The 25,895-nt window shown below is 35.5% G+C and overlaps 1 protein-coding gene across 5 annotated transcripts in view; it reads right to left on the bottom strand.

The window, feature by feature from the left end:
* Positions 1-25,895, bottom strand: part of LOC134627645 (protocadherin-9) — a 187,010-nt gene that overhangs the window by 116,255 nt on the left and 44,860 nt on the right. For 3 of the 5 annotated variants that reach the window (XM_063473931.1, XM_063473950.1, XM_063473967.1), the window contains exon 3: positions 15,743-15,844. The exons of the other annotated variants lie outside the window; for them this stretch is intronic. In XM_063473931.1, coding sequence (XP_063330001.1) covers positions 15,743-15,844 — 102 coding nt within the window. The remainder of the gene's footprint in view (positions 1-15,742; positions 15,845-25,895) is intronic. 5 annotated transcript variants of the gene reach the window in all.

Genomic DNA, 25,895 nt, shown 5'->3' with positions numbered 1-25,895 from the left:
ATTCAGTATTCTCTTTCAACAGGAAATGTGTTTGTTTTTTTATCTAAGCCCATCAAAGTGAATATTCAACATCAAAACTGCTTTGTTTTGTTTACAGTTTCAACATTAATGGTGATTTTGCAACTGTATTATTTAAAAACAGGGAAAAAAATTCTCCTAAGCTTACTTAAACACAGCAATGTTTGCATCATCCTTTTTTTCAGAAACAAAATGTATTTATGCAGCATTTCATATTTAATTGCTCTACTAAAGGTCACTATTAATCCCTTTCCACTAACATGTAAAGATCAGATTATTCATCCATTAACTACACGTATCATGTAAGTAGGCTAAATGTTCAAGTTTATAGCTGTGAATCTGGTAAAAGATTGAATAAATGCGACCACCAGAGAGGATTCATCCCCTCCAAATTGTAAAGCTGGTCTGGTTATGGATGGGAACAACTTTAGAACAGTTCCTGGAGGATGAAGGAATTCATACCATCAACTGGCCACAACAATTGCCTAACTTACGTCCAATATAACAGCACTGGGACATTATGTTTTGGTCCATCCGAAGCCACCAGGTTACTCCTGGAGTCCTGGTCCAGATCTGGGAAGAGATCCTCTTCCATCATCACATTAAAGAGTATGCAGCAATGTTGTCAGTACATTATAAGCACCCGGGGGCCATACTGATTACTATTTTTAGCTGCTTTAATACATATTCAATCAAGAGGGTAAAATCTCAGTGTGACTATACTCTTTAACTTTACATATATGCAATAACAGAACAAGTTCCAGTTGCACAAGCTACACACTGTCTTGGGTAATCATTTTAAATTGTGTGCCTATAAATAGCAGTATAAATTCTAAAATTATAACCTAAAGTTAACCCACACACTATAATGTTTTGTTATTAATGTTAAATGTGGCAAAAAAAAGTATTTGCCTCAGATATTTCTCTTATGGTGACTAGAGTGTGCAATTTGAGTTTTCTTCTCAGGCTCATGGACTGGAATCAAAGATCATTGCATTGCAAGCAACTAAAAGAGAAAGGCAATCTGATGCCTTTACTGCACAGTGATTCAGTGCTTATTTAGTGCTCTTTTAATGCATACAAACATTTCCTTACACTACATTCATGCTTCAAACATTTGTATTTGTTTTTAAAAACTGGGACTTCAAACTAAAATAACAAGGAGAAACATGCTTCAGTTTCACTGGGTACTTTTAAAATATCTAAACAAATCAAATCAAATGATTTTCATTACTTAAAAACAAGCAGCACAGGTAGAAATGACCATTACAGGCAACAATTTTAGTCCTAATAGCTGCTATGTCTAAGATTAAACCACTGATTTTAGTGAACTTTTCATAGCTGAGTGGTGCAGAACAGCAGCAAGTACCAAAATTATACAGCAAAAAACCTTAATCAAAGATAAAAAGCATGGAGCTCACAGAAGAGTTACAGAATCACATCTATCAGTCATCAGTGACTTTTTCAACAAGACAACAAAAGTGAAGAAGTAATCTCTGAAACCCAAAGCTGGTTCTTATTTTATTTGAGAAATCAATGACTTTACTTTAAGGAAAAGAAATCTTGATCATGTCTTGATGCATTCTCAATCATCCAGGTAAGTAAATCTCCAAAAGTTGATTCTGTTCATCTGGACGTAGCATTTTCAGTGTTTATAAGATTGGGGAAACCTGCAGTCAGCTGAGACTGAAGAAGTCACTTGGATGAGTGACGAAACGTTTCTCCCACTGAAAATGCTACGTCCAGATGAACCTATTTTTTTAATTGTTCTATTTTTTTTAGAAAAGTTGTGTTAAACACAGTAATTTAAACTACGCCGGCCATTTCATTCTGACAAATCCCAAATACAAACCTTCAGAAGAATCCCATAACCGGGTAAAATCTAATCAAGTTTTGCTTTTACAAAGACACAAAGACACTCACTCATTATGTGAATTAGCATAACATTTGATGCTTACTTGTAGACTGACAATGCTGGAGTTACTTGGACACTACTGAACATGGGGGTTTCGACTGGCCAGGGATTTGAAGACTTGAAATATTCAACCAAATACTTACTGGACCAAAAAGTGCCTAAAAATATATTGCTAGCGGGCAGAACTGTGGTCAATTAATATTTGCTTGTATCATCAAAAATAAGGCAACAGCTACTAGCATCCAGTTATTTTTGCATTTACTTTAACTTGCTAGAAGCATTTCCTGCTGCTCGGAGTTCCACATGCATGTGTTTAGATTAAGCAGATAATCTAATCAGAATACAATCTGCAAGGCTTTATCTGTTTTGACGGCTCAAGGTTAGAACTGCCATACTAAGACTGTTCAAGGGTGGTAAGAGGAAAATTACATTTTAAAAGTTCAACCTCCTCCCGGGAGAATGGTACTTGAACCAAACACACTCAAAGAGATTACTTCAAAGACAGTATTCCTTTAGGAAATAACAGCATTAACATATTGGAAACAATAACCCCTCCACTATTTGAGCAAAGGAAAACAATGTGCTACTATACAAAGACCCCATTGTTATGGAAATTATTCAGGGAAATTAAGGTGTTGCCGCTACAGCATAGAAAACCTATCTCCCTCAAGCACGGGGGATACTCTTCACGTAGGCTTTCAATATATCTGATCCATATACACTGTAATTCTTCCTGACATTGGGGGTGTAAGTGCTTCTTCACGTTGCAATTTATGTTTTGTAATGAAACTTTAAAATTGTGGTGGATTCTCTAACATGCTTCATATTCTTGATGGCATGGCTTAGAGAGGTTTTTTTTTTTTCAAAACAAAACAAATTTTGCTTAAAATAGGTCACTGAAGCTGAAAGGGTGCTTATATTATATTCAAGGATTAACAAGTAAAAGGTATTCAGTAAATTTCAATATTAAACTAGGTCATGGCAACTTACACTAGGATTAGGAAAATCCATATGAAATAGAAATGACTATGTTATGAGATTTTCATCTAAACTAAAATAATCATCTTTATTGTAAGCTATTTATGCTTCCAATTTAAGGCATAATCAAAACAAAAGAAAATAAAGGGAAGTGAAACAGTGGTTTTAGTGCTTTTAAAACCATATCACAAATGTACCTTTCTCAGCATTTCAGTCAACTTTGCTATCACAAGACATGAAGTCTTATCTGCTTAAAAGATTGTGACTATTATGGACAAGAAACCTGAAAGGATTCAATCTCTGAAATTCCCTCACTAGAACAATATTTCCATTGATGATTTTTGTTTTTGTAGTTGTTCATTTGTTTTCTTTTCTTTTTCATTAACCCATTCAAATGAACCATCTGCCAAGTTCTCTGCGTATTATCTAAATTGTATTGTTTTAGTTGAGGAAGAAATAAATAGATTAATCATATTGTGAATGCTAACTCTTTCCACCCACACAAGCACACAGCCTCATGGACACAGAATGGGTATGAATCAAAATCCCTGATGTATAATCCTTCAAATAGAAAATCCACTTCAAAGTCTTATTTCATCCATCCAAGACTCATATGCTCATGTCTGCACCACTACAGTCAGGCCCCTCAGGTACTAGTTTTAGGGTCAATGTTCTGATAAAACCAGCTAATGATGCCTTCAAAGACCACTAGGTCTATAGAGGCTGACCACAAGAGATTTAATTTCTTTTATTTCAATATTTATAAATATATATATATGCAACCATTAATTTATTAATTTACCTCCCCCCCCCACCTCACCTTAACTTAATCCTTTGCACTATTAGATGAATACATCTAATATTCATCAATGAAATCTGTTCAGATTGTCAGTTGATTTTGTTTGGCAGGTCTAATTAGCCTCGGCTCAATGAACATCACTGACATTTGTGGGTGTGTTTGTGAGAGGATTATTGTGAATTTGTAGATGTGATAAGTCCCTGACGTGACTGGATGGTTTTCTTTAAAAGGAGAGAAGTATAAACATCTTTTTATAGCAACAAACATACCCTTGCCTAAGTTAAAAACGGTGCCTTTTTTATAACTCCTGAGTTGCAAATCAACAGCAAAACAAGCTACTTTATATCTGTGCATGCCATAACCTTTTCAATGCAAGCGTGAAGAATCAGTTTTAGTTGTATTTTGTTCAGGGAAATGATTGTAATTTTAATCATAATCTAAATGAATTGATTGAACGAATATTTTAGTCAAGTTTTTGCTGTTGCATCAGTTTTGTGTTGAGTGTTTAATCTGTATTTATTCTAAAGCTGGAGAAGTATCATCTTTGTAATTTGCAGTTAGAGCAATAATGTGGTAAGTATGTTTTCCACAGTGTTAGTAGAAAACATACTTTTTTCTTAATTCCACAAGTACTCCACATTTTTTGCTGTCCCTTCTAATCTGACAACAAGATGTTTTCTTGCTCTGCTCAGGAAAAAGTAATTCAGAAGCTCTCTAAAATGGAGCGACACGGGTCTCGAAAATGAAAAATATGCACTTATTTAACTTTTCTGAGTTGTAATTAGTGAAACTTCGGGAAACTGAAGAATTGCATTTCATTTCGATTAGACTATTTAAGATTTTTGCACTTTTTGGTACAACTTGCTGTATCCTGCATGAAAATTGAATGAAAATGCCATTTTCTTCTTTTATGTGAGAATTTAAAGCATGCTTTATTTTGTAGTATTGTGAGATTCAACTACATACTATTCCAAAATTGTGACTGTCTGCCTTGTGCAATTTGAAGTTTTTAATTTGTGTGTGCTCAAATATGAAACTTTGCAGGAGTGCTGTCCCTTTTTTCATATTTTAACTAGTCAAACATGGTTTAATGTCCATTCCAAAAGTACAAATCCTGATTAATTTTAACGGTAAAAAAGATCAGTAAAAAATCCCATGCATTATCTTTAATAGTTCTAGAGATACGCTTGTTTAAACATTTCCACAGAGTTCAATGTGCAAAAAATAAAAGCCTGAAAGTGGGTGAATGAACCGGTTTTTCTTTTTTTTAAATGCTTGGAAATATATCCATCCATTTGTTTTCTTCTGCCTATCCTTATTAGGATAGGGCGAGAGGCACAGTACATGCTGGACAGATCGCCAGTCTGTCACAGGGCCGACACAGAAAGACAGACAACCATTCACGCTCACATTCACAACTATGTACCTTTTGGAGCCACCAGTTAACTTAACCCCACTGACTGCATGGGTAACCCACCCAGACACAGGGAGAAAATGCAAACTCCATAGAGAAAAGCCCCAGTCAGAATTGAACCCAGGACCTTCTTGCTGTGAGGCAACACCGCTAAAATCTTCTTTAAATAGATTTTAGCGTCTATTTAAACATATTTAAAGTCTTTAAATATGTTGAAATTTCTTTTTTCAAAGATCAAAAGATTCTGTTGTGTTTGATTTTTAAAGGCAGGTAGTTTCCCACCTAGCTTGCTGAAATTAAAGCCAATCTCCCACTGAGTTTATGCTGAAAATAGTTTTGCACTTGATTTGAAATCGTGTGTACTCATAAAAAGTAAAAGTAAAAGTGATTATTTCTATAGAAGATTTCAAAGGGACACATATGTGTTGAATTGTTTTATCAGTTTTCATGTACAGACACGACAACACTTGAATGCATTAGTATATTTGTTGATGTTGATAGGAGAAAATATTAATTTAAGTATTATCTATTATTATTATTTGTTTATCTGCTGCTGAATTTTAGAAGCAAGTATTTAATCCACAAGCAAAATATGACTTAGTATTTGATGGAGAAACCTTTGTTGACAAGCTCAGTGGTAAGAGATTTCTTGAGGTTCATCAGTTTTTCTTTTTTTTTTTTTTGGCTTTTTTTTTTTTTTGGCCTTTTTTGGCTTTTTTTGGTTAAAATTAAAAATTCTTTAAATAGCAATTCTGTGAACTGGCGATGAATCACCATCATTTTTGTGACTCACTATCCAGCTGAATAAAATGAACTCTTAACAAATCAGATGATACCCGTTATAGCTAATAATTGTTACTGCAGAATTTCTGCTAAATTTTATTATCAGTAAGGTTGTTCGTAGCATACCTTTCACCAGTTACTGTAGTAACGTATACATCTTGTGCAGCTTGGGCTTTAAAACTTACTTCTTAGCACGATTGTTGCTATATATATATATATATATATTAATATTTATATATATATATATATATCTATATATATATATATAGATATAGATATAGATATATATATATATATATATGTATATATATATATATATATAGATAGATATATAGCATGATATATATAGAGAATGATTTTGGGCTTACATTATTTTTAATTCAGATGGTTTTTTATAGCACCTGAGAACATTGATAGCTTAATTACTTTTCTGGATAAATAAGGCATTAACTCTATCATACTGTACTGCATCTGCTCCAACACAGTGAAAAAGCATTAAGATGAAAATATCAGACAAACAAAACTACTAAGCACTAGATAAGCACCAAGAAGTGAATGTGCTTTTTCTGCTAACTTATTTTGAAAGTGCAACAATTTATGTTCCAGTGTCTCATAACCTCAAAAATGGTCATGGAACAGTTTTATAGGTCAGACATCTGAAACTCCTCCAGCACACCCTGGATATATTCCAACAAGTCAACTGCACTGTGGGTATGTTGTACATACTAAGATTTTTTTTGTTAGTATCTAGACTTGAACTGCATGTGTTCACAGTACTGGGCAAAACATCAAAAGCTGCCACGATATGCTCTGCCTCTGAGGCTGAATTTTAGTGATCTCATCTAACTATATAATGCTGTAGAAATGGATGAACCTTAACATACTGTAACAATCAGTCAGTTATCTTTTGTGTTGCTGTCAGAAGGATTAATGGTAGCAGAACATCTAACTTCTCCCTTTAGATGTAGACAAAAAAAAATTATCAGAAAATTAAATTCTTCTTTTTGGCAAAGCCCAATAGCAAACAGTATTCAATGAATAGTGACTAACAAGCTGCTATGGTGATGTTAGGTGAGTTTAACTGTGTTTCTCTGAACAAATTCAGAGCAATAAATGAATAAAAAATGTTTCCTCGTTGTCAGCGTTATAACAGATCGGGTTTGAGTGAACTAAAAACAAAAGATTAATAAGAATTGCTGTGGTAGAGAGAAGGAATGTTCTTACAATTTCAAAGTTGATGTTTTTTGATGATGATTTCCCATGATAAATTGCATGTATTGTATTTCCCAAGGTGCACAGCACGTGGCTGTTGTTGAGTGACAAGGAGTTTGAAGCTGCTAATGTGACTGACAACAGAAAATCATTTGAGCATTTCAGGGGATGACTGGCCCCTGAGAGGATGTAATGTGGCTGGAGGAGATTAAGCAATCACAGCTGTTGAAACCATCTATCTATCTATCTATCTATCTATCTATCTATCTATCTATCTATCTATCTATCTATCTATCTATCTATCTATCTATCTATCTATCTATCACTGGCCCTCATAGATAGAAATAAATCAAATTTCAATAGCAGAAGCACTTAACAGCATAATTACTGGCTCAGAAACCAGTTCATTAAGAAAACATCTAAGGTAAAAGGCATAACTGTTAAGAGCTCTCTTAAAAGTGCAGTTCACAAACACCACAGCAAGGACAACTGTATAACTGAACACATGAAAGCAATTAATTACTATGAACTAGGAATAAAGCAGTTCAATTCAGTCAAGATAAGATCACTTTTAATACCAACCCCCAAGATAGTATCAGTGTAATATCCAATCCACAGTAACATAGTTTTTTGTCATTGCAAAAAAACAAAACAAAACAAAAACAAAACAAAAAAACAACTCCACTCACAGAGAGACCAGAAATGTTAACATGACTTTAATCAGCAAGCAATAAATGCAAAAGCTTGACTGTGGAAAAAATACATGAGCACAATATGAGGGGTGACCCCCCCCCAAAAAAAGAAGAACACTTAATAGCTTAGTAGGTTAAATATATATAAGTGAATGAACCGTGTATGAAGAAGAGAAAAGGGCACTGATATAGGACTGATGAGTGAGAAAATAGTGCATTCTATTGACACTGAATGAAATTACAGTCTGCATCATCATAAATCTTCCTGTAGCATAATTATAAGAATATGCTGTTATGGCCTCTTTATATATTGTCTTTATATTTACTGTAAACAAATGCAGTGCTGCATGCAGTATGTTTGTTTTGAACAGCGTATTTTTTTAACTGTGTATTTTGTTATGACAACAACATGATGTCCTCTCTGCAGTTAGATAATTAAAAAAAACAATGAGTAAAGGTGGAAAATGAGGTTGAACACACATATTTCCCATGAGAGTGTCCTCTGATTTTACATTTCTTGTTTCCACAGCTCCAATTAACAGCTTTGGTACCAATTAGTAAAATCAAGCCTTTGCTGATGAAAAACCCATGGGGTTATATGTGTCAAGAACTAATACTAGAGTTAAAAAAAAAGAAAAGAAAACGTAAGCGTAGATCTGAGTCTAGAATAATTGGGACATTGGGGTAAATGACTTTGTTCTATATATTCTATATGTTGTTAGTCCCTTTAGTCGCTATTTTACTAATCATATATGTAATAGTGAGTAGCAACAAAGCTGAATCACTTTTACTATTGACATTTTGAGATTTCTTATATCTGAAATGAGAAAAAAATACTGTATAGTACCCACTTCCTTCTCTAGTGCTTTTCCTTCAGTACTCCCCCATATTCGTCTCATCCTAAGCATCCTCTTGGGATAACATGGTATCTAGGTGTGGCTATGGCAGGAGTATCAATCTGAACTGCTCATGCAACCTGTAGACCTTGCCCAAAGCCAACATGTTTGTTAGTATGCCAGGGATAACAAATGACTTAACATGCTTCCCTCTTTAATAACCTTGTACACCTACAAGACAACAATAACAGAGAAACCTCCCTGAGTGCTCCTTAATTCAATTAAAAAGCATGGACGATGAGCGTGCCATGCAAAAAGAAGACCTCGGAGCAGTGATAAACTTCACAGCTCTATATTTCCTTGAAAGATGTTAGATGGTCTTTTTAAAGTGGATTTTCAGTACCAGTGAATGTTCAGGTCAAATTTTCTTACTATATTTTCATTATAAATAATATTTTCATATATTGTTCTTGTGCATGATTGTTTGACTGCTGACTGACGTGTAGAACAATGTTCTTGATTCAATTACTTAATACAAATAGGAGCAAAATTATATTGCATACAAAAATAATACATGAAAAAATAACAGAAAACCCTATGTCTGTCTACAACCTTAAGAAGCACACAAACACAAGACTGTGGCACTACTTTGTATAAGGTGCTGCTGCTGTGCTGCTGTTTTTGTAAGTGTACAACATTCACAATTACTGACTTTCACGAACAATAATTTTGTGATGCTCACCCCAAATATCAAGTTAAAACATTTTTACTGACTAACTGCAGTCTGAAACAAAGCAAGAAAATTGTATGGCTTTTAATGGCAAAAAAATATGAATGTGGTTATTCTGCATCTTCTATGTTTATGTGTCTGTGTTATGTCTGAGGCTATAGTTATGTAGCATGGCGTCCACTGGTATGTCTATATGCCATGTGTACGGTACAGTACAGTACATACTGTATATGCATGGCGTACATAAATATCTATGGCATCTGGGGCCACTGCTACCTCTGTCCACCTGCAACACAAAATTTGACCTAGACATTTTTGCATCTTCTCTAGTCCCCATTATTGGCCCTGTTTTTTGTTAAGTGGTTGCTAATTGGTTCATGATTCATATTGAAATGAGCACAAAAACTAAGGAATCTAAGCGACTATTCTTTACCTTAAGACAAACTATGAATACCTGCACTTGACGTTTTGCAGATACAGGGAGAAAACAGAGCCATTATGCATATTTTGAATTTCTTGACCTTTCAACACACATGCACTTCCTCATCGGTTTTATTCTCTCCATGTCGAATACAGAGAAGTGTATCTTTATCCATGAACCTGGCTCTCTCACTAATGTTCCTCCTTGTCAGAGACAAAGGGGTTTTAAGACTGGATGATTTGGCAGGCTCTACCACTTGCAGGCAATATTTCAACCCATCCATCTAGCTAGGATAATAGAGTGTCCTTGCCTTTCAGCGCCTTGAGGAGTGACCAGTTATCACTAGCCACCAGCTCTGTTGTTAATAAAACAGGGGATTGGAGGATTGAGTTGAGAAAGAGGATAAAAAAGAAAGAAGGATGGAGAGAAGGGTAAAAGAGAAAAGGGTGCATGTTATTTTGACAGGCGCCTCGCAAAGGTGAAGCTGATCACGATCAGCAGTCAGTTACCAAGCTGGCAGGAGTTCTCTTTTAACATCTTAGCTTTGGTTTCTGTGAAGATAAATTTAGCCCCATCACATCTCTCTTCAGACTGTGGAGAGGGGAGGAGAAGAGAGGAGAGAGTAGATGAGAAGAATTGGAGTGGAGAGGTGGGGCAGACAGTGTTAGGCTGATCTAGCTAATGGCCAAACTGACCTTCACATAAAGTCAAATGGTAAGAAGAGTAAGTAGTGTGTCATACTAAGCCACTGCAGTTTAATCAAGGCTATTTCCATTATGCCAGACTTTCCTACTGCCTTATGATTTTAAACAAGTAGTTAAAATTTCATTGATTGCTCAGTATGTGTTGCGCAACTTCAACATTAATATTAGAAAAGATAAAAATGATATAGGATCAGACAAACAAGGGATAAACCATATATGGGGGGTTTTTTGTCTCATAAAGAGTGGAATACATCTAAACAACTTGTATTTTTTGGTAATTCCTAAATGTAAACAAATTCATTCTTCCTAAGGCAAAAATTTGCGGCATAATTTGAATGATTTTATCTACCTTGTGAGTTTTTCCATCATGAATTGACATCAGTGCTCAAGAAGTGGAAAGGCTGACTAAAGCATAATAATGTACTGTATATAGGCAATATCATTTGAAATTTTAGGATAGCACAGAGCTGGTTTCATATAAAGTAAAATTACCCCAGGCATATCCTCCACTATCTGGTCTTTATCACATCTTTCCACTTTGCAGTCTGTGGAGCATTTTTCTGCTATACCTGATTGAGACATAGTCTCAGGCAAACGCTCACAATGACAACTGCACCTCTCTCAGGATTACTGTTGAATCTCCCCTTAAAGTTTATATTTATTTATTTATTTTTCTGTCAACATGGTTTGTAAAAATATAGAACAGTTTTTTTGTGGTATTTTTTTTTATTGTGCTGCAAAGCATAGATTATAGTAAGAGCTTAAAGAGCACTATTGGGTAGTTAGTTTCTTTTGCAGTCTTTTTATATTAGACTTTAAAAAAACTTGATTAATTCATTATTTCTCTAAGTAGCAGGAGTTACTGTGAAAGATGAAAACTACCTAGAAAAAAGAAAATACACGTAAATAGGACCCAAGTAAAAATTTGAAAAGCCCAAACATATTTTAAAAATGTGTCCATAAAGTGCCCATAAAAAGGGTACCACACTACAAAAACTAGGAGCAAATAGTTACATGTCATGACAAGCTGTATAATAAGATAAGGAATTCTTATCTTATTAAACAGGTGTCAAACCCGTGTATTAGGTCACACATTTTAATTCAAAACTGACTAATTTTTAGTGATATTGTTTGACTTTGGACAGAATACTTGCCAAAGACAAAACAACTAAAAACATGTGAGATCTCACAATCTGAAAACTGACTAAAGGAGTTAATCATCATCAAAAAGATTAATTCATTATTTACTGCTGTGTAGCTGTATTTTACAATGCCCTTTGCAATTGTATAGCTGGCCAAACACTCTTCCTCATCTCTGCTTAAAGCAGTTCATCATGGTCTAAATACTGTCATCATTAATAGATGTATACATCTATAGCATTTTCCTAATGTGATTTTCCAGCTTGATCAATAAGTACATTTCAGACAATAAAGCACATTTCACAGAATAAAACTGTTGCCCTATACACAGGTATACCTTATAACTCTATCTGACATTGGTTCATTTCAGCTTCCAAAGAAACACCTACAAAGATTGTCCCTGACGGTATGCCTAATGTTACCTTAGAAGAGGAAGCATGCATAACCGCAATGTTGTATGAATCCTGAAAGTCGCTGATATGTCACAATTTTCCAAAAATCAATAATTACTTCAAGCATGTAAAAACACACACATGCTGTTTTATCTGCTATATGGAGTAAGAGTAAACTGCCTAAATTTATGAGTACAAAAATTAGTCTGAAGGTCTACTTTCCTTTCTAGTCTTATCAATATTTTTAGTCAAGACACTTTTAGATTGATTAAATCAAATTGTAAGTAATACATCAATAATCTAAGCTTAGCAGCTGAACTTGCATTCCGAACAACATGCACCATAGTTTTAACGATACATTCTCTCCATTGTTAGATCAGTTAGATTAGTTTCATCCTCTAATCCAGGTATACTATAAGTGGCCACACAGTCTCTTCCAGACAGATGTATAAAATAAAGCATCTAGCTTTGCAGCATCTTTACAAAGATTTGTGAACAAATCACACCACCATGCTCAACTCTACTTAATATTACATGATAAACTCTATGTGGTGTTTTTGCAAAGTTGAACTGTTCAGGAACTACAGCAGCTCCGCCACAAGTTATAGAGAGGGGTTACAGAGGTACACTTTCGCTGACACTTTGATGATTCAGCAACTGCGGAGACCCAAACCTCCTTTGGAATTAACATCAGTACAAAAACTGTGTGCTGGGAGCTGCATGGCACAGGCTTCCTCTCTCAGCTGTAATATGTAGGTGGTTTGTCTCTATAGTGTAAGTTACCTCAGACTGGTTCATCAAATTCTTACACCTACTGTTCAGTCCTGTACTTTCAGAGACTTAATTACAGATGTTAAACTTAATTTCCAGTATGCCACTACAGTAATTAAAGACAATCTTATCAGAAACAAGATAAGAGTAATCTGATGTCATAGAGAAAAAACAAAGTCGCATGAAACATCAGTTACTTACTACATAGGGCATCTGTCTTGCAATTTACAATGAAAAAAATAACTGATTTTCAAATGCATTCTAGTAATTTTATCCTTTATCTAGTAGTTTTTATCCTTACAGGGACATGTGGCCTGCATCCTGATTGTTTTAGATTCCCCCTACCCCAATACTTTACAATGGATATAATCACATGGCAGTAAATACATTGATCTTTATGATTTCAAGGACCGCAGAGTGACAAAACTCCCAATAAATCGTTGTGACAAAAGCAGTCTACGAGGATACTTTTCCGATTTGCTAATGAATTCATTCAGCTGTTAAAATGACTCTGGAGGATGTATGTGTGTTGTGACTAGTTTACATGATAACAGCAATACTCCATTTCTATAGACATGATTTCTGAATACAATTAAACCATTAATGAATGTACATGTGTGGCCAAGGAATCTTAAACAATAAACAATCAGCCCAAGCAGTTACCAACCAGAGAAGGGAATATTTTCAGCCAGCTGTGCCATTTCACGTTAGTTCTTGCCACATTCCCAACCCCTTTCTCCCCATGCAACAACTCCCCGATGCACTCCGAATGACAGAGGAAAGGAAATTATCGAACACCAATACAATAAAGCTGTCTGGTAACTTAATAGGGCTGCTGAGTAGGGGCACTGTGGCCTTCTTGCTTTGAGGCGATAATGAGAGTCATCATTCCCTCTTGGGCTGGAAGAAAGGGGCCTCCTCAGTGGTGATAGTGTGTGTTTGCACATGCATTTGTGTATATGCGCATGCAAGTAGTCTTTGAGATTTTTTTTTAGTCCGGTGAGGCCCAATAAGCAAACAGCATAGTGCTACAACAAAGAAAGATAGATCTCCCACTGAATACAGCTTGGGAGAGATGTCTGAGAAATACTGTTCATTAAATCAGGCTAAAGTCCAAATATTGACTTTATAAACTTTAGGGAGACACAGAACATGGACTGCCCCATTTATCATATTACTGGTCCCTCAGCCATTTATATGTTTGGGGAATATGTCTCAGGATGATAAAAGAAACCTGTCTCTAACGAAAAAGAAAAGTACCACTTGTTATTGGAATGCAACATGAATTATTGTCTAACAAGAGATCCACAATGACGAATCCTTTTGTTTGAAAGGAAGCCATGTTACTGCTGGATCCGTAATCATTAGAATCATTTTTCAAACTTTGAAAAAAAGAGTTTCTATTTATCTAGTAGGTTTAATGTATTGGTTCAAATTTGTGACTTTTGCTTGCTCCAAAATACCAACTGAGATATATACATATATACAGCATTTGTAGTTCATTAATACACATTATGATGATGAATGGAACTTTATTCAGGAATTTTGATCACCTACTTTCTCTCTGAGGCCAGTAATGCTGTAAGTTAAACATAGCGCAGTTATAAATGAAGGGATGAGAAGTGAAAGGAATTCTTATGCTCAAAGACATGTAAGTATCAAAGAAGGCATGAAGTGGCAAACATTGCAGACCATTCGTTTAATTTAATTTCCTATGGTGTGTCTGCTCTTTCTCTCAACTGTCCACGTAGGAATGATTTTTAAAACTGGCTTTTACAATGACCCGAGGGTTCAAGCTCCATGATAGTAAAATATTCCAACTGTTGTCTGTGCTGACTCTGGCTACTAGAAGTACAATCAGTGCAACATGATGGTGTACCACAGGACTTGATTCCCACCCAGGGGAGTTCAGGTAAGAGAGACCTCATTGTGTTTATACCAACACCTTGTTATCTTTTCCCATTTGCTGATGGTGAACCCCAAGGGTGAGCAACTTGCAATAAATATTTAATGCTGAGAAAAGGAGTACAACTATTGTGAACAATATTGCTGTTAAATAAATAATTAAAGAAATTAAATGTAATATATCTACTTTCGAATTTAAAAGGCAAAACATATTAGTCCACAATGCCCTTACACCACGAGACAATTAATCGATGCCTCCCATTAAGTAACTTCAAGAAAAACATCAAATCATTCACAGTAGTTTTACACAAAGGTGGTATATGCTGTATAAATGGTCAGAAAATTAACCTCTAACTACCGCTGTGTGTAATATACACTGATGAGTAAGTAATTTACAGGCAGCAAATTATTCCTACGTTAAAACAGGACAAAAATAAATAAACTTCAATAAACTGCAGATTGCAATGGAGGCAGAATATGGTTGGAGTCCAAGTTTACAAAACCCCCTGTTCCATGTTGATATAGTGTGGTTGATAACAGTAAGAAAAACTGACATCATTAAGATTCACAACTGTGCAAGCAAAGCAACACAAGCCAACCTCCTCCAACCCCCAGATGACTATCAAGCACTGTGTTTTCCAAGCATGGAGGTAATGAGACAAATACTTATTACTCAAGTAAAAATGGCATGAATATTAGCATCACATTAGGCCCCATATTTAATGATGTTGTAAGTACAATATGTCACTGTTACTCGGAGGCAAAACATATTTATACATTATATAGAGAAGAAGGAGGAAATATGAAGAAACTGCAATCTATTTCACTGCAGTGTCTCACAGAGAAACATGCCTGAACAAGGATGGAAACATGAATGAGAAAATCATCATCATAACAGGCTTTCATATGCTACTTCATGGATACCTGATGTGAAAATGAAACACAAAATGATTAGAGCTTTTAAAAAATAATGAACTATATGAAGTGAATCTACAGTGAGCGATTAGTAGAAATGGGACCATCAGTACTCACTAAAGGGGTGCAAGGGGTCCAATATTCAGGGTTCAGCTCAGCTCGAGGACGAAGGTCCAGATATTCAGGGTTCAGTTCAGTTCGGGCACGAGTTAATGTTCCCTTCATGGAAGATTGAAAAAAAAAGGTTAGAACTGCTCACTGTGTAATTTTAGATTGGTTGTTATTTATACAAGTAGTTGAGTCCACGAAACCCAATATAAGGTAACTAAACACAGTAAAAAACACAATATGTTTTTACTAATCACTGTTTAAACTGAATTTACTGTTCAAATTAACTCTATACCACCTTTATTTGACTGAACAAACTAAGCCTCGCTGTTTTCTGTCTCCACCAGCCAGTCATGTTCAGGTTACATCCATGTCTGTCAAGAGTCATATATGTAATAAAGATGGAAATCAGGAAAATATGTTGTTCTTAATTGTTGTCTCTAAGTGTTTGACCAAAAAAATCTATTTCTGATTACAAGCATAGCTGTAGAAACAACAGCAGATATGATCTGTATGCTTCTGCAATGAAGTTACAAATTCTAGAATATGCGTGCTTCAGTTTCGAGGTGAGCACCAAATCTGAATGTAATTAATTCAGTTCATTTAAGTGCACTTCAGTTCAGATCACTTGACTAAATTATCTTCTGGAGCAACCTGGGTTATGATTCTGAAGAACTGTCAGAAAAGTCTAGTTTCAAAACATTATACTTTCACGGTGAAGTTTACCTTTGATATTTGTGTTGAATGCCGTCATAGCTATAGCATTAGTAAAACACAGAGTTGCAAAAACTAGAATTTGGAAGTGTGAGAGTAAGCTTCAGCATCTAAAAGTGAATCAGTTGATTTTGAGTGAAGAATGGGACAGTCAAATGGACAACACAAAGAAACAGTCACCATCATGGAGGTACAGAAATGTTACTGAGTATCTATAGTAGAGCAATTTTCTTTAAAAAAAAAAGTAAATTCTATATATACAACACATTTTAACATAAGTTTCTATAAAATGAAGAGCAAATGAGGTTAGAATCCTGTTTTTCCTTGGGCCTTCTGCCCTAAATGACAGGCTAGTGGAATGGTCTGAATCTGCTGGGCCCCATGAGCTCTATGATGTATACTGTAATTATCTGCTGATTCTCAAAATGGCTGTGTGTAATGAGGCTATGCCGCATGAAGTTCCAGGCATAAATCACTGTCTTTAACTGACTTCCAGATGACCAACAACACAGAGCAGAAGCAGAGAGAAAGGAGGAAATGGGTTATCTGGGTAGCAGAACCACAGCATCCAACTTGTGCTTCTTATCAGCAAAGGCCACATTGTTAGCCGAGCTTGCTCACTTAAGACAGTTGTCTGTCTCTGTTAACTCACATGCACTTATTCAGAGGTATCTGTTTATAGCTTGTCTACCAATGTATTAACTTCTCACAGCTTTATTTAGCTATGCAACACAGGTGGAGACTTTTTAGGAGCTATGCTCATCTATGCTGAATGGAAACATGCCAGTGAGCCCATCAGGCTGCATGCTGTTCTTGGCATAAAACTGCCTTGACTCACACAAATAATCATAATCAAATGTCATAAACAAGTAAACTGCTGCCGCACACACATAAACTGGAAACATATTCTGAATATTAACGAAAGAGGGGTTTTTTATAGTCATACAGCTACTTAAAAATGTAATGGACTGTATACATAGTTGGGTAGAAACAATGTCATCTTCTCTTAAGGGTTATATCCGCATATGTATATTTCCCACATTTTTTACATGCTTTTATCATGACTGCTTATTGTGTTCATTTTATCTTAATTTTACTTCACTTTTACTTTTATATTTGTTTTTCCTTTCATAGATAAATACTCTTATATAGTAAGAGCCTTGCCCTCCCCCCAGCTGCCCCCAAATTTTATGTCTTTAAATACTGCTTGTTGCTTGTTTGTCCAAAAGCATCTTATAGCCTTTGTTTTCTTAGAAGAGAAAATGACACAGTACATCATTTTTAAGTGTTTTTGTGGATATTTAGTTGACTTGATTTACATATAGGGGATTTTCACTACTTTACACTATACTTATTGAATAGGTAGGTTCCACCCTGCCTAGACCTCTTGCTCCTTCTTTGCCCCCCCCCCATGTGAAATTTTCTAGATCCACCACTGGAAATGTGAAATATTTTTATTATAGCATTCTCTGCGAGAAACATGCTCTTTGACTATGTTAGCAATATCTAATTTTCTGTACCGGAAGAATGTATACAACCTCAAATTGCTTTAGTGAACCCCTATATATAATCACCATACTACAAAAACACATAAAATCACCTTTAATATTAGGGAGAAATTAGGGAGTATCAACCAATAAACCGTACCTATATCTTGCTCTATAGCCTGTAATAACAAAAAATTCATCAACAATCATTTTAATAGTAAGCAAAGATGGAAGACCATCTTGGTGAACCATTTGTGAAACAAATGGCCACATTAAGTCCAAAAAATTTGGGGAGTTTCACAAGTTAAATAATTACAAATATTCATTAAATTATATTTAATATGTTTTAAATATATATTTAAAACAGTTATACAGATTTCTAATCTGTCATTTTATTGTTACTTTGGGGCCGCAGTCTATATACCAACTCCATTTATAGTTTACCAGTTGGGACAGCAACCTAGTCCACATTGCTTAGATGTGTCATCTTTATGAAATTTTCAAAATGTGCTATCAATTTACACAACAGATTTACTCCTTAGTGAAGTATTTTACCAGAAACACTGTATCCTTAAGTAAGCAGTTAACTAGTACTTGTGAGTGGCTAACAGTAATTTTAGTTCCTTTAAAACTTTTAACAGTATAAATCTCTTAAAAGTTTAAATAAACTGGAACTGTGCAGACTTGTGTTGGTGTTGCTTTTACTAGACCGTTAAAAACAAACTTTTCCTCACAAATGTTCCCCAACAAATTCTTCCAATTATTTGAGAAAGATATGGAAATGGGTGAATAGGGTACAGCAATACTTAGAACCCCAATTTCATTATGCATCTTTGTAATATATTCCGCTTGTCTGTCACTCTAATTAATGGCTGTCCTTCTCCATAAACCGCCCAGAATGTGAGATTATTTATTAGTACCTAGCCATTTATCACCAGTGTGATAAGTGACAGAGAGAGGGGAAGTGAGAGTTGGCAACATTGTAATTGATCATTTTTCACTCGATATAGTCAGAGTGATTGTGGTAAACTCTTGGTTGCAGTGTGTGATTCTGTCAACACTGACAACAAAAATAAGGTGCATGAATAAAGCAGGTTATTTAGATTGATTAAGTGCTGGCAGTAACAGTAGGTTTCAATAGACTTCCCAATACCTGAACAGAAAATAGTAAAAGATCAGATCTATTAGTAACGACTCTGCTCTTGCATTTATATTTTATTCTTTATACTGCTAATGCTACAGTTTAGTGGTGTGCAAATTTATTAGAACTGACCATTAGCATTAATAACTGGACTTCTAACTCTCATTTTCATATCATTATATATAATCATTATATCTATTAAAACAAATAAAACACAATGTTATCTCAAAAGATAAACTGGTAAATGGCAAATAGCGATGATGATGTTGATCTTTGAAGGGGAATTTTATTTGTCTTACAATTTAATGAATGGGTTTTGAGCCTAAAGAGACCAAGGTTAACATGACTGAGTGAAAATCTCACATTGGCAGTATTCCAGCAATTTACAGTGTTGTCAAAAAAACTGAAACACTAAATTAAACCAATGTCACATCACAGAGTAATCACATCAGCCTGTTGTAGTTGTTTTTGGAAATTTATGACTAGAGGCATGGTGCAAAAATGGCGCAAAACCATGTTACACAGAAAGAGCAGTTGAAAAATGCATTATTTGTTGCCATGGCTCAGGCTGTTCATCTGCCATGACCAGTAAAGACCCTTGTTAGACAAAAAGACCCCTTTTTATGAGAGATGGTAGCAATCATCACAAGTGAATATATTGTATATGCTTCCCTCACTTGTTTTCCTGAGGGAATTTGAAGCAGGGTTTCTCTGTGCTTTCCATAGAAACCATTGCTACATTCAACAAAGTATCACTTCTGATCCTTGATGGACAGAAGGAGTACTTTCACACTACATCAAGACTCATTACCTAATATCTCTGGATATAAACGTTAAAGATTTCCTGTATGCCGATGATTAATAGCAATAAAGCAAAAAATATATGTTGCTTTTTCTTCTAGACTGACTGGCACAAAAGCAACGAAATATATTGTGTCCTCTCATGAAAAAATTTCCACAAATGAATACTAGTAAAAACAGTATTAATTTGTTCTATATGTTGATTCTTATACCGTGTTGTACAAACAATTTGGTCTTCCACATCTTTTTTTCTGTTTTTGGGAACTGGGAGGGAACGTACTTTAATAAAAAGGTGAATTACAAGCACTAGCATGTTCGTTTATGGGTGTGTCATACAAACAAAGGTACCTGCTGATTAATGACATGGAATTTCAGAACAACTAACCACTGAGTTGGCCACACTGTTTGTTTGATACTGCAATAAAAAATCTTCAAAACCAACCAATATCACAAACATGGTTTAGGGGTCCAGTTCAGAGACTCTTTTCACGTGATGCACAGCAGATAGCCTGCAGGTCCAAGTACTTGTGGCCTTAAATGTCAAGTTGTTAGCATCCCTTGGTAGCCCTAATAAAATTTAAATGGGTCACTATTTAAAATATTCACCTCTCATACAGTTGTTATGAAGAGTGAATCTTGATATGAAGACTGAAATAATTTTTCATGTAACAGTATCTAAACATGTCTGCTCTCTTATCAAGGGAATCTATGGGGATTGACACGCTTATGGCGTTAGTCTCAAGGAACTTTAGTTTTTGGCACTCTGATACTGGTAACATATTAGTTTGGAAGCAGTGCACATACACTTTGAGATCTAGGTTTTGTTCTTTTGGAGGTAGGATCTATATATTTTTAAGGTATCTGCAAAATAAAACCAAGATTTTATAGAAGCTCTTAAGTTGAAAATTTCAAGATGTAAGATAAAAAGGTCTAGTGTTTTTTCTGGAACAGCTAATTGAAAACACACAGACAAACTGGTGGGGGTTAATCAATTACAAGGTAGTGTTTTTACATTGGTAAACCCAGTGAAAATGCTCTTTAATGACCGACATGTACAGGTAAGAATAACAACATATTGCTAAAAGTCTCTCTGGACTTGTAAAGCTATTCTTTTGAACTTTCCTCTATACCGTGGGCTGAGAAGATGGGTTTCATTAGGGGGATAAAACACACCTTAATTAACTTTACCATTAGTCTATTCCTGCCAAGCTTTTCCAGTCACAGCAGACCTTTAATTCTGTTTAATTACCTTGGAGATTCCACTGTATGCACTCTTCCTTGACATTATAAGAAAACATTAATTTCTCAACAAGTTCTGTGTATGTGTGTGTCTACCGCTAAGAGAACTACATGATGTTTATCTTGTGACTAGCAAGACTTATGAAGATGGTATGACACATAATGCATTACAGTTTGCAGATGACTTATTCAAGCATTTCTTCAATCATTTTTTATTAAATTAGCAATTTACTTGTTTATTTATTAACTAATCATATCAAAATATCAAAACAATTTGTATTTAGGAAGATTTGATGTGAAATTTTAATTAAAAAATCTCTTTCATGAGATGGATAGGGGGACACCTACAAAGCTGGCAGTGGAAGAACAAACTGTAGATTGGTCTACAGTTGGTTCACTTATGGGAAAGGCTTATCAATCACATTATCATCTGACTTGTCTTTAAAATTGTTCGCTATTGGTTAATATATTACAGCTATAATCACCCTGTGCTGGCATGGAAGTCTCCTTCTTAGCAGCCTGCTGACTTACAGTTGGAGCTCTAGTAATGCAAATGAGCCTATAAAGTGTCCCTGTGTGGGGAATTCCCCTCTGGACATTGGACTGACATCAGCTGAGAAGTGCTCTCTGTTATTTAACAATTTAGTCTCTTCTATGTACAAGATAATCTGATTTTATTCTATACTTTGGCCTTTTTTTCCCATATAATAAATGAAAAAAGAGCTTGGAAAACGAATATACAACAGGGTTTGGAGGGTAAAGAGGCAAAGCGTTTGGGGCCAAGATAGAAGGAAATTGGTGATGATAGGAAATGAAAGCGCACGAGAGGGTGCTACTAAGTTATTTATATTAAGCTATTGAGAAGGCTAGGCAAGAAATTATGTGATTATTATTCTTTGATTTGCAAAGCTATGTTGTGATTGGCCCTTTCATGGGTGGTGGCATTAAACTTTATGTTTATGGGTCCCAGTGTTAAGCTCATTTCCACGCTCCCCATTGCACACACAAAGTATTGACATTCCATTTAAGTTGACAACAGTGAGGAGGGTATTTTATGACAGAAATGTAATGGAAATGCATGCAGGAGGTATTGCAGTAAAAGATATCACCCAATTACATTTTTGCATAGTTGGAGAGTAAAAAAGAAAACAAGTGCATGATGCACCACTGCTTTGTTCATAAAGAAGAAAGGGAGAGGGAATCATTTTAGCTATTCACAAACAAACAGAATAATAGCCTACAAAGAAAATCTCCCTATGTATATCTATAGTGGGAAATAATAACACTAAAATGATGTTTGATATGATAATTACTTATAAAAGTTTAAAAGTGTAACATCTATATGTAAAAGCACAATCTCGTAACTGTGTTCAAAGCTGAGAAAGAAATACATCTGGATTGTTAACATGGCTGTTCAATGAAGGTGCTTTGTGAGCAAATGGGAAAACAAATTAGGTTAACATCTTGTGACAAGATAAATAAAACCTTGATCAATTAAGTGGTTGAAAAAGACGGGAGTCCGGCATTCAGCGGGAGCAGTCTTGCTGTTACAGTTTAATTCTTGAGCCACAGAGAAGCATTGATTCTCCTTGGCACCCTGTCCTTGTCATTACAATTGATGCTGAGGCCAGCCCAAACCATTTTCAACAACCACTAATGGCTTCAAGGAATTCAGCTGGACTTGTGGCAGAATTCTAATAAGCAGATTTTATGAATTTGGAGTGCAGGAACTAGAAGGCAGATTGCTGCAGGTCGTACAGAGAACACAGTGAATGCATTAACAAAACAATTCTCTCCCATTACTGCACAGTTGGAATTACCTCTGTTCTAAGATGCTGAAATGAGATCGAGGTGCCAGAGAGGTCAGCTTTTCTGATGAAACAAGTTGCAATGGTGATAATTGTAACCTGGCCGAACAAACATTTCAGCTGTTTAAAAAGCAGTTTCTTTGACTATCTAACACATTAATGTTTGACATTCAAGCAGCAAACAAAGTTTTCTTTTTCGCCTAAGCTCTTCATATATGCTGTAAGAACATATTTTATCTCTCAGGTGTTGGACTTCATCTTTCCTCCCTAAGGGGGCATATATAGAAAGAGAGGAAAGTTGTTTTAGTGCAGCTCATTTCTCTGAGATCAGGTTGGTTTTTCAACTGGTCACTCCTTTTTTTAACAATCACTTCTTATTTGTTTCGTTTTTAATCATGGTAACCTTAATTATGGTAACCTCTTTATAACCAAACGTTATAATGAAAAATTAAGTTACCCATAAACAAGAATAATTTCCTCTGGAATCCACCAAGGCAAGAACTGACAAAAATATAAACTTCTGCTGCACTGTCAGAACAGTGAGAGACAGTTTGTGTACAACCCCACAGCCATTCTTACACAACAGAGACATTTTCTGCCTGTCTCCTGTATGCCTCTGTCTTTGGTTCTCCATCTAGTCAAAAGTTCTTTGTTCAATCTGGAACTGCAGCTCTACTTCAAAAGAATTCAGTGAATTGAAGACGCTGTTGCAGTAAAAGTGCAGCGTTTAAGTCAACTGAGCATTCACCCTTGAGGCCAAGCAATGTTTTCATCCACATAAGTCGAATACAGCAACTTTCAGATCTGCTCTACTCCACCCTATTAAATCGAACTCTGGACAATGAAGGGTGGAATAGTTGTAAGAATTTAACGTAGTCTAAATCCTGCTATATCCAATTTATGTGTATGGCTTACAAAGAAAAAGGATATTGCCCACATACAGTTCAAGCTATAGAATGAGGGACATTATTCTCTAACCTCCATTCACTGAGTGCATTAAATTGCTCTCTTCTTGATGGGGATTCTTACATTCTTGAAAAATACCAGCTTACAAGATTGAATGCTGTACAGCCTACAGGTAGGACACGGTATACATATAAGTTGAATAGCAACTTCTCTTTTTATGTGTCAACTCTTGAACAGCAACACTAGCAAATATGCATAGCTCCAAGGATGGCATTGCCAGTTAAAAGGAAGCAGCACCTTCTTCAAATGTCTTAACTGCAATATTACTTATACTGTACTACTGCTATTAAGAGCTGAAACTTTTAAAAAGTTGCACATACTTTTACTATACTCAAATTACAAATGTTAGAATACTTCATAAAAGAATTGCAAATGTAATTCAAATTGGTTTGATTTGAAGCCAGAAGGGCAGTCATTGAGTGCAGGCTTCCACAAAAGTCAGTGCTCTGATTAAACATCCTACTCATTTATTAAAAAATAATAACACCAGGTACACTCATAAATTGGAATATTTTAAGAACAACAGAGTAACATTAAACATTAGCTCACAATAGTGCATCAAAACACTGTGAAACCTTTGGTGTTACCATTCATGACATAAACCATCCTTTTGTTTTAGGCCCCTCTCACACAGGTCTAGAGACCTGTCAGGGACACCCTGGCAACTGCCAGCTGGTATTGAAAATTCAGTATTCCCCAACTGACTGGTGAGTAGTTGCAGTTGGCTACTGTCAGTCACTGAGTGAAATTGGTCCCTAAAGCTACGTTGCTCTGAAAACTTTGTTGCAATTGCTTTGGTCACAGCAGGTTGCCACAGTCACCTGTAGTTTGCAAGGAAGAGTTTGCAAATACTCACAAACCACTCGCCAAGAGCTAGTGGTGCTACGAAGAACATGAAGCAAAGTAAAAAAGAGTAAGAAAAAATAATAATGCATTTCTAAATAGCACCAGATCAGTACCAAACATAATGAGTTCTTCCTCTAGCCCATCTCTTTTCAAGCTTCATAAAAACTGCCTCTTCAGTTTCTATCCATGCTAACAGAATGACCAACAGACAAACAAACATCAACAAAAACAAGCTCCTTGGCAGAAGTGATTTCAAATATTTTAAAAGCAATAAAACATTTAATTGAATCCAGATTAAACTGTCAATATGGAAGTACTGCTTTTTTCAGTTTCTCTCAAACAGTCAGGAAGGCTGCTCCAGTGGTTTGGAGTATAATGGCTGTATAAAGCACCATCAAATGTTTCTGCTGTGCTTTAAGGAACAGCAAAAGGAACAAGACCATCCGAGAAGGCTTTGTGGTCTATAAATTAAAAGCATTTATCATCTATAGTCTATGGTGCACACTACCACCGTCATAAAATATTAAAGAGCTATTTCAAATCAACGAGAAAGATAACAGGCAACCGGTAAAAGTCTTAAAAATTGGCATGTTGTATACTCTCCTTTTGGTTTTTAGTAAGCAGTTGTACTGCAGCATTCTGAAGTAATTATAACTGTTTGATAGCATTCTTCAGTATCCCAGAAGTCAGAGTGCTGTAATCATTTAGGATGCCCTGTGTGCATCTCTCTGTTGTCTCTCTGAGTTGCTCAATAGTTTTTATAAAAAGGATAATGGATAAACACCTATTTTGTCGCACCCTGCACATGAACCTTTAAAGTTAAAAATCTGAATCAAAAGTGAAGTCATTGAGGTGTCCTGATGCTTGGCGTTGGGGTGAGTAACAGTAATGAGTATATATCTCCTTTCTGTCCTTTATCTTGGGTGTGCTATAGAAAAAGGAGGGCAGTAGAGTAGTTAAAAAGTGAGACGGCTTTCATCTGTGGCCACCTGTGCATTTGTTATTGTGGCATACTATACAATGTCTGTTACCAGAGTAACTGCTCCAAATGCCTTCTACAGTCTTTTAGTTGGAATAAACAGTTGTGGCCAACACCACAGTGACTGATTTATGCTATAAAATGGGTGGATGAATAGATATTTCATCCACCCATCCAATAG

The sequence above is a fragment of the Pelmatolapia mariae genome, linkage group LG1 (assembly GCF_036321145.2).
Source record: "Pelmatolapia mariae isolate MD_Pm_ZW linkage group LG1, Pm_UMD_F_2, whole genome shotgun sequence".
Taxonomy (NCBI): domain Eukaryota; kingdom Metazoa; phylum Chordata; class Actinopteri; order Cichliformes; family Cichlidae; genus Pelmatolapia; species Pelmatolapia mariae.
This window is presented reverse-complemented; position numbering and strand designations above follow the sequence as displayed.